The sequence below is a fragment of the Carassius auratus genome, unplaced genomic scaffold (genome assembly GCF_003368295.1).
Source record: "Carassius auratus strain Wakin unplaced genomic scaffold, ASM336829v1 scaf_tig00020865, whole genome shotgun sequence".
Taxonomy (NCBI): domain Eukaryota; kingdom Metazoa; phylum Chordata; class Actinopteri; order Cypriniformes; family Cyprinidae; genus Carassius; species Carassius auratus.
Window position 1 is genome coordinate 1 of NW_020525065.1, and position 12,957 is coordinate 12,957.

The following is a 12,957-nucleotide window of genomic DNA, read 5'->3' on the forward strand; positions in this document are numbered from 1 at the left end:
ATGGAGCCAGGCCAGGACCCATATAGTCTGTATGCCTTCAATCAAAGAGAGAGCGAAAGAATCCCCAGCAACAGAGCGCTTAGAGACACCCGACATTACAGGTAAGTCCTGTGTGTGTGTGTGTGTGTGTGTGTGATCTATATATAATATCCACACAGTTCATATTAAATTAATGAAGGTGCATCTATGAGTTCTTGAAAACTTTTCGAAACTGATGAAAGGTGTACTGAGATAAAAAAGTAAGGTTTAAATTTCATGAGCAACAGTTTTATGAGTGGTTCATGGCTGGGTAGTGAGTGCTTCTCAGGTTCTCTAAGGTCGACATGCTATACTAGATCATGAAGCATTTACACTATTATAAATAAAAGTTTGGGTTCTGTAAGATTTTTAAAATAAGAGGATGCATTTATTTGATCAAAGATATAATAAAACAGATATATTGCAAAATATTATTACAGTTGAATATTTTAACATTTCATAACTTACTGACCCCAAACTTTGAAATGGTAGAATAAGTTTTTGGTAGAATTATTCAATCATTTTGAAATTGCTCTGCTGTATTATCAGGTTTTAGTTCTAATTCAGTGATTGCACAGACAAAACTATATTTATTTTTCTGTACTTTTGCCACAACAACATTTTTCTCACTCTCTGCCATATGCAATAGCCAGCAAATCAAAACTAACTAAAAAAAAAGAGGTTGATTGGTGCTGTTTCAGAAATTCAGGAGATAGAATTGTTTGTTAACATGCTTTCATTTGCATTGGAAATTGAGCTTCTTTATGACTGCTGTATGTGATATTTGGCAGCTCTCGGTGGCAACATGACCTTGTGGTATTTGTAGCTCATGAAATTAGACTGCTCCTGGCCACAGTACATTTTCACTCTCTGCAGCACTCTGGGAGGTCACTCACTCATTAGTGCATGTCACTTTCGTCAGTCAGAGTGCCACATTTCGATTTGCATCTATTTCTGGATTCTTTTCGTGTTTATCATGTTTACAGCTGATATTAACATCCATCTCGGTTAATCAGATCGCATGTGCTCAGCAGTGACAGATTTTCTCAGGTTTGCACCCCATGTGACCACTTGTGAACAGATTTCTTTGAAGGGAATGTGTCATGTTGATAAAGTGCAAAAAAAACAAACACATTGTACCTTACAAAAATACGTAACTTTTTAAACTCACTTCTAATGTTATGCTTACAGGGATTCCCAGGTACTGTATTTTCATGAATTGAATGGGCTTTTCTAAGTTATTCTTTCAAAGCTACACTTAACCAAAAGTTTAAATCTCTTTGTTTTATTGCAATGGATGGGTTGATAGATGAGTAGGCAAATCCAAGTATAAACAGTGTCCAAAGTCTCCTGTATACACATCTGATGAATCTTTTATTTGCATTCCCTAAATAAACAGAACTTTGATCAAACCTTTTTCAGCATCATAGTCTGAGTTCATTTAGTCTGAGTCATTTACCTTTATATTAAGTTTATAGTATTTATTAGGTTAGGCCCAGATGAAGCAGAGAATTGCAGATGTATTTCACAATGTGGGTCCACAGACCCACTCTTTTGTCAACAGAGAAAATTTATTGATGAATGTGCCTTGTCAACTAACACCTAAACATGGGTTATTCTCAGTTGCACAGTCTCCAAAAAATATGCAGGTATGTGTCAGGTTTATGAGAAATCATCTAGAGAGCTTTCGGGGCCTCTATAGTGGTGCAGTACTATTCTCTGTAAAATAATTCATGCAGGGGCTTGGAGACAGTAGAGAGAATCTCCGATAAAAGGTGAGGAGGCGGCTCATTATGCAGACCCAGTGCTCTAATGCTATACTCTCTTTCTCTCTCTCTTTCTTTCCCTGTGTTGACTATTTTCTATGTAGCTTTCGTTTCTTCCTTCCTCTTACGTGACTCAAATGCCTTTGTAATTACAGTAGGAACACCACACTCATTGTTCATGCTGTTGTTGACCAGTAGCAATATTGAAATTTCCAGGGAAATGCAATCAAAGTGCCAGCGTTACCTCTTAATTAACTTAAGCTGAAATTGAACAAAGGATAATTCTACAGTTCCAGCAGGAACCACTGTTTCACTGTGGCTTTGGACGTCAGTATAGATGCAAGGTATTTGTTAGTGTTGACTGTATTTGGTCAATAAATATAACCTTGCCAGATTTATGTTCTCGTTTAACAAGCTTCTCGGATCTTGCTGCATTTTCTCATATAGCATGATCAGATTAGAGTATATTAAGCAACCTAACACGAGTTATGCTTCTGCACTGAACATTTGCACTCAGTTTACAAATTCCTTTAGTTGTCTTCAGGCAAGCTTAGTTCTATCAATGTGGAGAAGGCAAAAATTGCTACATCTCAGACTAAGCTGGCAGAGCATTCTATCAAATGCAGAATGAGACTTTGACAGCCATCTGTGGCAAGACCCTGGTCCTTTCACTTACCCTGTTGCCTGAACCTCATTTTGCTACAGAGAAAAGAGCCACCAGCAGAGGAAATTAGCATGAACCTCAATTCAGAAGGACTTCCATTCCTCAAGGACTAATAACAGATAAGCTCAGGTGCCAGGAGCTTTGCAAATGTTGTTCATTAAAGCTGCCATTTATTCAATTCAAAAAGAGGCTTCCGAGTCACCATGATGAAACACCAATGAGGTGGTGGACTATAACCATAGCCAAGATGGTTTTTAGTTTTTAAGATTAGTAAAACACAATACACTATTCACTGAAGGTGAAGATTCTGTAAAGTGCACTTACGTTTTTACAGTCTACTTGGCACCTTCTTCCAGAAAAACAGGATATTTTCAGGATGTCCAGTTACAAGTTATTGCTGGTCTTTGAATCCTCAAATGATTGGTCATATAGATGCTATAATATACCACAGCACTGGAACTGTGGTTTTTCAGGTACTCTTTCTGCTTTTTATGAAATCATTAAATGATTCATTCTGTTGATTTGTTCAAAACACTGGTTTGTTCAGGAATAAATAAAACAATTTTGAGGGGGAATGAATGAAGGTGGGGCCGTTGCTTGTCATCTTGTCATATGACACACAGCAGCCATATATTTGTATAGCTGATACAGGCTTATGTATATTTATTAATTTACTTTTTTGGGGTGTAATATTCCCAAACATGCTAACTACATTATGAGATATCTCTATTCTCAAATATGTGTAATTAAATGCATTTTGCACTTTTATAGATTATGTTGGTTGATATATAATGCACGATGGGCAGCGCTTTAATACAGAAAGATGATTAAACTGAACAGTTTTAATTAATTGACCTTGTCACACACACACACACACATACAGTGGTGTTCAGTATGGTCACTGTTCGTCAGTATCTGTTATTCAAGAAACTTCTAAAAAATGTAAAAAACGATTTATGAAAAAATCCTCAGAAACTATTTGCAAGAAAATCAAATAGGTCTACAGTTTTTTTTTCATTGTATCAATTAAAAATGTGTATGTACTGTATAAATACAGAATGCAGTAAAAGGGACGTGGAGGGGGTATTGGCACAGTGGTTAACCAGAAAAATTTAAAAATGGCACGTAATGCCAAAAATGTTGCCAACCCCCTGGTGTAATCCATTAACTACGCATAAAAACCCAAGTACCAGATATGGGTGTCAAGCCATAAAATATTTTTAATACAACTGGCTTTTATGTTTAATGTGAATTTAATGAAAACATTGTAATTTACTAATTATAACACTTTAATTTTACAGAAAGAACATTTACAGTATCAAAGAACATTTGAAGTAATCTTAAAAACTCTCATTATAATCACTAAAGCGGTTTACTACTTACATCGTTCACACATCTGGACTTTGTTGTTTCTAATGAGAGAATTCGTCAGAGAGCAAAATTCCTTCAGTGAGCAAATGAACAAAACACTGGCATTTCAGCAATGACTCATCTGATTGCCTCTCATTGGTCATTGCATTCATAAGCTCAACAGAATCCTGTGTGATTGGTTATAATGTGAAAGTGACATGACATTCAGCCAAGTATGGTGACCCATATTCAGAATTTGTGCTCTGCATTTAACCCATCCATAGTCCACACACACAGCAGTGAACAGCCATGTATGCTGCGGCGCCCAGGGAGCAGTTGGGGGTTTGGTGCCTTGCTCAAGGGCACCTAAGTTGTGGTATTGCCAGTCCGAGACTCAAACCCACAACCCTAGGGTTAGGAGTCAAACTCTAACCACTAGGCCACGACTTCTCCATGTGCAGTGCTGTCAAAACGTGTCTGTCTCTGGCTTTGCGCAAGCCGGTTTGAATTTAGCAGCTGATGCTGTGCCGCACTGCACATTCTAATCTCGCAGGTGTGATTGCATTAAATAAAAAAATATTATTCAGCTATGTTTTGCCTTTTGGAAAAAGAAAGAAATTATTTTTTAGTTTGTTATAATTAGCGATATGTTCTTCCTTCTTCAACACCTTTATGATTTGGATTTTGGCTTCATATTAGAGAAGCATCACTCTTTCTCCACCCTGTATCTTCTCCCACTGCTGAGGGATGATGGTCATGTGGCATTCCTGAGAGGAAGTGCCTCAGATCATCAGCAGTAGCCAATTAATCAGTGCACTCACACCAGCATCCTTCCAAATCAAGCACAGGCCCTTTAAAAAACCGAAGATCTCATGCTCATTATCAACTCGAGAATCCATGATCTTTCCAGTTTTCCCTCTTGTTTCCTGTTAGGTCTCCAGTGCCTTATCAATAAAATGGACAAAACTGCTTATTTTTTTGAGGTCTTTGGATATTTTGGGCCATCTACTGCATGTGAGCGTGTTTAATTTTCATTGTAGCTAAAGCTTAACGAAAGACATGCTGCCTCCTGGGCCTTTCAGGCTTGCCAAGGTTGAAACAGTGTCACTCGGTTCCCTAGAGCTCTTAGACATCCTATTGTGTGTATAACAAAAGCAGCACAGGAATGACGTTTGCATCTCCGCAGAGAATCTGAGACATGAATACATATTTTTGAGATAAACTTCCTTGTCGGGTCCTATCATTGTTCTGTGTATTATTAACAATAAAACATATGCATAGCAATTACTCAGTAGAGCACATATTTAATTAGCTTTTACTGCCTTTTCCTATTTGTCATATGCAGTATTTCTATTGGTGAGGCCATATGCTGTGATTTTTGTCCAGCAGTACCAATCTCAAGGAAAGTGAGTTGGATACATCATAATGAGAAACACTAAGACCACATTCCCAATTCCCAATTTTCTCAGGGACGCATCCATCATTTTGGCGAAATATCAAGTACACAATAATATGCTTCCCCTCTCCCAGATGTTGTTTTCTGACAGAAACTCTAATGATGCTCTGTGTTTTGCTGTTTAAAGCATCCCCCTATCTCAAAAGACCTTGGGCTATAGCTGCATTGAGCGATGGATCCCGCTCCCAGGCTGCCTTCAGTAGAGGCTTCAAACAGCATATAAAGCTGTGAACACAGCCCTTAGCTCATAAAGTGTGTTTAAGGCTGATCTATCTGTATTCATGAATAAGCAAAGTAGGAATATATATGTACTTGATTCCAAAGCAAATTTATCATGACTGTTTAACCCCCAAAAGTTTTGTCATGAAACATAAATAAATCTGCACTTTACAGTATATGTGTTCCTCCACCCGAGCGCTGATTCTCATTAAACCATTTAAAAGGCTCTGCTGTCTAATGATTGGTGAAATCTATATCACGTTATTTTACAGTTTAACTCAATATTTAAATTATCCATTAGAGTTCTAAATTGCACTCTGCTAATGCAGTAAACAGTCAATTTCAGTCAGTTTACACTTTTTCAATAGCAGGCTTTCCAGACAAATTGGCTCTGTTTCAAAACCATGTGAACTGCCTACGTAAGCAGCATCACAAAACATCATTCACAAGGTCCGTGATGCGAAGCTAGGCAGCATAACTTGGATAAATAATTTACAGTTTTGCCCCAATATTTGTGTATGTTTTGTATTTTATGCTTATTAGAGTTTGATTGTGAGTTTAGTTACATATTAACGGTAAACCTTTTTTGAAAGAAACTTAGCGTCCAGTATCCTCTATGTGGTTTGCGTCAGAAAGACTATTTGTAAGACTGCCTGTGTAGGCAGCAGACAGCAAGGCAGCTTACCAGGTTGGAATAAAGCCATTAATTAAGCAAGCCATATTGAGCCCAAAATTAAATATACATTCACTTAGGTGATTATGATGTTAGTATGCTGCTTCTAATATAACTAATTTAAGAAGGTTTGAATATTGGGTTTACATGAGACTATCATAAATGTTCGGTTTAGTAATGAAAATTGTAGTTTAGAGATGTTCACAGATGTATGTGCTTGTGTAAATGTCATGCTCTATTATGTTTAATGTTTACAAAAGCCATAAAAATAGAACAACGACTGTCCATTTGTTTTTAAGTGCCATTGATTCTGGAAATGTTTTTCCCATTCCCATTCCTAAGAAGTCTAATATAAGGAGCCCTCAGTGATGAACCAAAACAGTATTTCCAAGATTAAAGGGTTACTCCACACCAAAATGAAAATTGTTAAATCACTTACCCGATGTTGTTTCAAAACCGTAAAAGCTTTGTTTATCTTCAGAACACAATTTGAGATATTTTGGATGAAAACCGGGAGGCTTGTGACTGTCCCATTGACTCCCAAGTAAATTACACTGTCAAGGCCCATGTATGAAAGACGTCATCAGAATAGTCCATCTGCCATCAGTGGTTTGATATGAATTTAATGAAGCAATTTGATTGATGACAAAATTTGGGGTGGAGTAACCCTTTAATCAAAACCTTTTAAATTAACAAACTGATGGAAATTACTTGTCACGTGAAGCAATTTTGTGGGATGTGAATCATTCATTCATTCATTCAATCATTCACTTTAATTAAAACATAAATGTTAAATTATGAAAGTACAGTATAAAAGCTATTAATTTTAAATATTGTTTTACAAATAGAACATTTTTAAATGTTTCGTTTACATAACTTCACTCTCTCTTACAATGAGCATGGCATGACAATGGGTGGCCAAAGCATAACAATGTCTTTCATAAAAAAATAAAAAATAATAAAAAAGTACAGTATATTAACTGAAATGACAATTTTAACAACCATTTCTAAAATAGGCCTGTTTCTAGAGATCATCTTGCACCCCATCTTGAAGGTCAGATGTATTTCTCTCCATCTGTGTGAAAATGAAAAAGATAGTTGAAGAACAAATGTGTGTATAGATTGGGAGCATCCCATACTGTCTGAATGTGAACACAAGCTCCCTACAAAGGCTATCCTCTGTCTGTTTTTACTTTCTGTAAGCTGTTCTTACACCAAGGCCAAATGGCTCGGTGGGTAACCTGTTTTTTCCAATTCCAGTAGTCGTTACTAGGGTTGGGTTCCGGGTACCTATGTAACCAGTATGTACTAGAACTGAAACAGAATGCGGTGCCTCATTTCAGTGCCACTTAAATACCTAAGCGATCGATTAAAATATTTTTCCTGGCTCTCCAATATGGACGTAAGAAGCATGGGCATTGCTAGGCCATTTTTAGCGGGGCTATAGCAATTACAGCAAGACTTTGTCTCCTCTATATCTTTTAATGCACTCTACAATCCGTAGACCGTGGTGGAGTAATGTGAGCAGACTCAAACAGAAATAGAAGATAGAAGAAGGTGTGTGATTATCAATAGATTGTTATAATATCTGTATCTGGGCAGAACTTTGTCATAAATACAGTTTACAAAAGGTCACAAGGAATAATTTGGTTTCCCATCTACTGTAAAGTTTTCTCTGTGTTCACCCCTCATCACACTACAGCTGTTTCCTCCAGCAAAAATTTAGCCCTTAACACATAGGAATGTATACTTTATAAAACGATCATGTTGCTGTTTTCATTAGAAAATTTAATATTTAACATAAAGCATATGTGGCATACCATACAGTCATTCACAGAACTAATTAAAGGTGGGGTAAGCGATTTTTCAAAAACGCTTGTAGCCAATCAACAGTAATGGGCATGTCTACTCATGATGTGGAGGATAGAGTGTTCAGTGCACAGGACAGACATTAGCCGAACCAAGAAGGAAGAGATAGAGATGGCAGATAAAAAACAAAAGAGGAAAACGTCTGAGGAACAAAAGAAGACTTAAAGCAGTAAGGCAAGAAGTAGGACCCGTGTAAATATCGGAATATCGGAACAGATTTCGTGAGTAACACGATGTCTGCGCCGCAACAGCTAAAGCCTGTCTAAGTACACTGGACCCGACAAAGTGACCGTTGAAAATAATTACATTTTTTTTGTCAATATGTCATAAATAGAACGCAGCAGCAGTTTTCTGTCTGGGATTTGTCGTGTAGTGCCATGACGCATCCAGTGTAGACCATATGTATATGTGATGGATGGATGTATCTACATTGTAGACAGCATCACTGATTAAAATGAGTTCAATAGTATTTTGTCACGCCGCCCCATTCGCGTCCAGTTTAGACATGGTGTAACATTGGTTGTCACCTTTATCAATCAATCACCTTTATTTATATAGTGCTTTAAACAAAATACATTGCGTCAAAGCACTGAACAACATTCATTTGGAAAACAGTGTCTCAATAATGCAAAATGATAGTTAAAGGCAGTTCATCATTGAATTCAGTTATGTCATCTCTGTTTAGTTTAAATAGTGTCTGTTTTTATTTGCAATCAAGTCAATGATACAGGTTGTATTAAATATTGTTTTTTATAAATAATGACTCGGATCGTGAAATATATTTATCAGCCTTAGAGTAAGGGAAGCACAACTCTGGAAAGGAGAGCATCCGAGGAGCATGTGAATGCTACAGTATGTTTATTTATTTTAAATATTTTAAATTTTCTTTAAAGGGGGGGTGAAATTCTATTTCATGCATACTGAGTTTTTTACACTGTTAAAGAGTTGGATTCCCATGCTAAACATGGACAAAGTTTCAAAAATTAAGTTGTACGTTTGAAGGAGTATTTCTGTTCCAAAAATACTACTTCCGGTTTGTCACAAGTTTCGGAAAGTTTTTTTCGAGTATGGCTCTGTGTGACGTTAGATGGAGCGGAATTTCCTTGTATGGGTCCTAAGGGCGCGTCTGCCGGAAGAGCGCGCGCTCCCGTATAGCAGAGCACTGAGAGCACAACAGGCATTCCCTGATCGGAGCGAGAGCGTCGCGAAATGTCACAAAAGGAGTGTGTTTTTGGTTGTCAGGGCAAGAGAACCCTGCACAGATTACCAAAAGAGAAACAGCATTAAGGGACCAGTGGATGGAGTTTATTTTTACAGAGAATCAACGGAGTTGTGCAAGTGTTTGTGTTTGTTCCCCTGCATTTCGAAGATGCTTGTTTTACAAACAAGGTGGTCCAGTTTGACGCCGGATTTGCACATCGTTTATTTCTTAAGGATAATGCAATCTCAACGAAAAAGGGTCACGTTCGTGTGTTGGAACCGCAGGCGGTGAGTAATACTGCTTCAAATATCTCTGTGTTGTTAACTTAGCTATCGGCGCGTAAGCACATCAAGTAAACAACATGCGATGTTGTCATCAAACTGCACTTTCCACATGTACAGCTTAAAAAAAAAAAGACGACAAAGTGGAACTTTGTCATTTTCCAAAACCGCTAAAATATATACAGTTTCAGTACATACCACATAGAGACTGACTGCTGATGCTGCTCTTGTTCAATTTCAGCCTCTGGATCTGATTCTGGTTCATAAATATACGCTGAATCTGACTGTTAGCCATGGTTTGTTTTGGTTGGTTTTGTCCTCATGGTGTCACAGCTTCCAGACGCGCTCAACAAAGCTTACTGGCGCTCGTGATTATTTAGCTCCGCCCACACGTCATGCCTCCAGCCACTCGTGTTTTTCCGGGAAAAATCGGTACAGACTATCTTTCTCTTATGAATATAATAAAACTAAAGACTTTTTGGAGTTATGAAGGATGCAGTACTACTCTATAGGTACTCAAGATTAACAGGATATTGAGTGAAAACGAGCATTTCACCCCCCCTTTAAAGTTATCCATCGTTAACTTTTTTTTTTTTTTAAGTATCGGTTCAGGCACCGTTTAGGCACTGGTACCATTTTAAAAATAAGGATTTGGCACCGATATCGTAAAAAAAAAAACAATCGATACCCAACCCTAGTCGTTACAGTAGTTTTATGTTTTAGGCCGGAAAGCTATGTATTCTTTATTACATAATGCTGAATTGGTCATTTTGATCTTTCGTTTTTTCTTGTCCACTGACACTCTTTACAACCAAAATATAGAGTCTCTAGTATTTCTGAGGTGGAGCACTGCAGGGCAATGGTTGGTGTTTACCGCAAGTCAGAATGTTCATCCTCAAAACAAAGTGCTTTTTACTGGCCCACTCCTTCTGCTGTTGGGGTGAAGCAAAAATGCTATTTATTTTTAATCAGATTCTCCATTATTGATGCTTTCACTCCTCTGGGTTCTGCCTGCTGTCCTTTCCATTCTAACCACATGTTCCCTCTTCCTCCACACAGCGGGGTGCTGTTGGCCTGTTAACACAGGCAACATCTCTCTTAACCATGGCCCATATTTTATGTTGTTTATACTTATGTACTCACTGGATACTAAAGTACCTCAAAAACGCTCGCTTTACACATTTCAGCAGTTGCTGTTGTTCAGCATATGCTAAGAGATGACTTGAACTCCAACAGATTTGATTATTAAGTAGGTGTAAATTCAGCAAAGGTTTTGCCACACATTAAAGTTGATGCTTAATTAGTACCACAGAGTCTCATTATTTTGACTCCCTTCTGTCTCTCCCAGGTGTACAACACTGCACTATGACCCCGACCTGCCATCCACTACCATAGTGATCACGTTTCACAATGAGGCACGATCTACCCTGCTGCGCACAGTTCGGAGGTAAGACTTAAATCCATCAGTTTCATTCTCATAGGCTGCCGCTATGCATATTTTTTCCTTTTCCTTTTGTGTCACAAAAAAAAAATATGTAGCTTTTAGCCCCGATTGAGCTACATAAACCTGGGTACTATTATTTCCTTATTCCTTATTATTGCCTTATTCACTTTCAGACAAAATGTGAAAAATTACACCTTTAGGGATATGACTGGTTGTCACTGAGGTAGTATTCTCTAAGGAATTACTTTGTACGTTATTTATCCATGAAAGGTTCATAGTAGTACCTTAAAGGTACATATTATTATTCTAATTTGCGCCTTTTAATGTAGATAAGGTACAAAGTAGTGACCCAGAGGTACAATTATTTGCATATTTTATTTCTGACAGTGTTGCTGCAGATGTTTTTCCCCTTTCAATGTTAAAAAACCCACTTCACTTTCAGTCTTGACCTTTGACTTACTGTAGGTTGATAGAGCACCAAGTAAGTCTTGGTGTAGCTCTAGGGCAAGGCACATGTCGATATAGCTTAGAAAAGGCCACACAAGACTAAGTGTACATTTTAATCATCAGTTCCTAAACCATTACTTCATATATACATAAAAGTGAAGCCTGTTTTTAGGACTAAACACATGTGTACCATATAGTATATTCTGTATAGGAAAATTAAGCCAATTTTTTTTAATCACTTGATTTTTTTATTGGATTAAGACATTATTATCCCCATCTTCTAATCATCACAATGCATAATAATAATACTAATAGTAATAATAATGATACATTTAAATTACAAAATTAAATTTTACTTTTAACTTATATTTTTAGGTTTGTCTTAAATTTGTGCTGAAAGATTTAAATTTATTATTTCAATAATGAGAAACTGAGTTTATGGATTTGCATGAAAATAATGACTCAATGTGAAATCATCTCAGTGTTCACATGACTAGGCTTCATTTTCTTAATGGTTGTTAATATTAGGGCTGGGTGTTGCCAAATACCCAATGATACAATACATATCACAATGTCACAATTCTGAGTTTACTCTTTTTTTAGATGACTTGCTGTTATATGAATTGAGCTGTACAAAGGATAAAAATTAACATATGAATAAAAAATATATTGATTTATGCATCTGAAGTGTCAGTGCAATATTGATGCATTTTCTGTATTCTAACTATAATATGAAAATTCAAATATAACTTCTTTTTAAATCATATGTTTTTGTTAGACAAAGTCAAAAACTGTTTATGGAGCATTAACAGTATCCAGGTGCAGTTTGGCTCCTGAGGCTGCAGTTAAGGGATGTGTTGTGAGGTGTTTCGCCCTGGAGGGTGTGGAATCTAATGCCGCGTTTCCACCGAAATTACCCGGAACATTTGTACCAGGAACTTTTTTTCCCAGGAACTTTTTTCCCCCCAGACCTGTTGCTTTCTGCGTTTCCACCGCGGTGTAAAGTACCGGGTAGATTAGGCAAATAGACTGGTGACGTAGGTCTGCGCGCGTTTCTCAATACAAAGTACCACTGATTAAAAAAAAAAAAAAGTACGCTGATTTTGGACGTGCATCCTCAGTAGTTGGTTCAGACTTTGTGCATTCCTCTTGGGAGTGTGATGTCCGCGACGACGCAAGTCCCGTAAATCTATAAACAGCAGCATAACTATATACTATATATATATATGATAACTTCAGTCAGCTGGTCTTGGCTACTGCAATTTTCCCTACTGTATATTTACAATAAAACCAAATATGATATCAAATACCACTGCCTCCTTTCGTTTTCATTTAAGCATAATAACAACTGCAGAAATGTACTTAGTTCAGGGAAATGTGTATATGCAGCCATTACAATGAAACGAAATATTATATAAATTTGCCTTTTTTATTTTCATTTTAACATATAGATAAATTGAATACAGACCAAAGAAAACCTGTTAGATTTACCCCGCAGCTGAATTATATTTTATGTTTAACCACTAAAGACACATCGGAGCCAGCGGGGCATATCAGAAGGTCTATCCC

At 37.2% G+C, this 12,957-nt stretch overlaps 1 protein-coding gene across 1 annotated transcript in view; it reads left to right on the plus strand.

The window, feature by feature from the left end:
• Positions 1-12,957, plus strand: part of LOC113076636 (polypeptide N-acetylgalactosaminyltransferase 14-like) — a 31,989-nt gene continuing 19,032 nt past the window's right edge. The window contains exons 1-2 of the mRNA XM_026249326.1: positions 1-101; positions 10,846-10,944. Coding sequence (XP_026105111.1) covers positions 1-101; positions 10,846-10,944 — 200 coding nt within the window. The remainder of the gene's footprint in view (positions 102-10,845; positions 10,945-12,957) is intronic.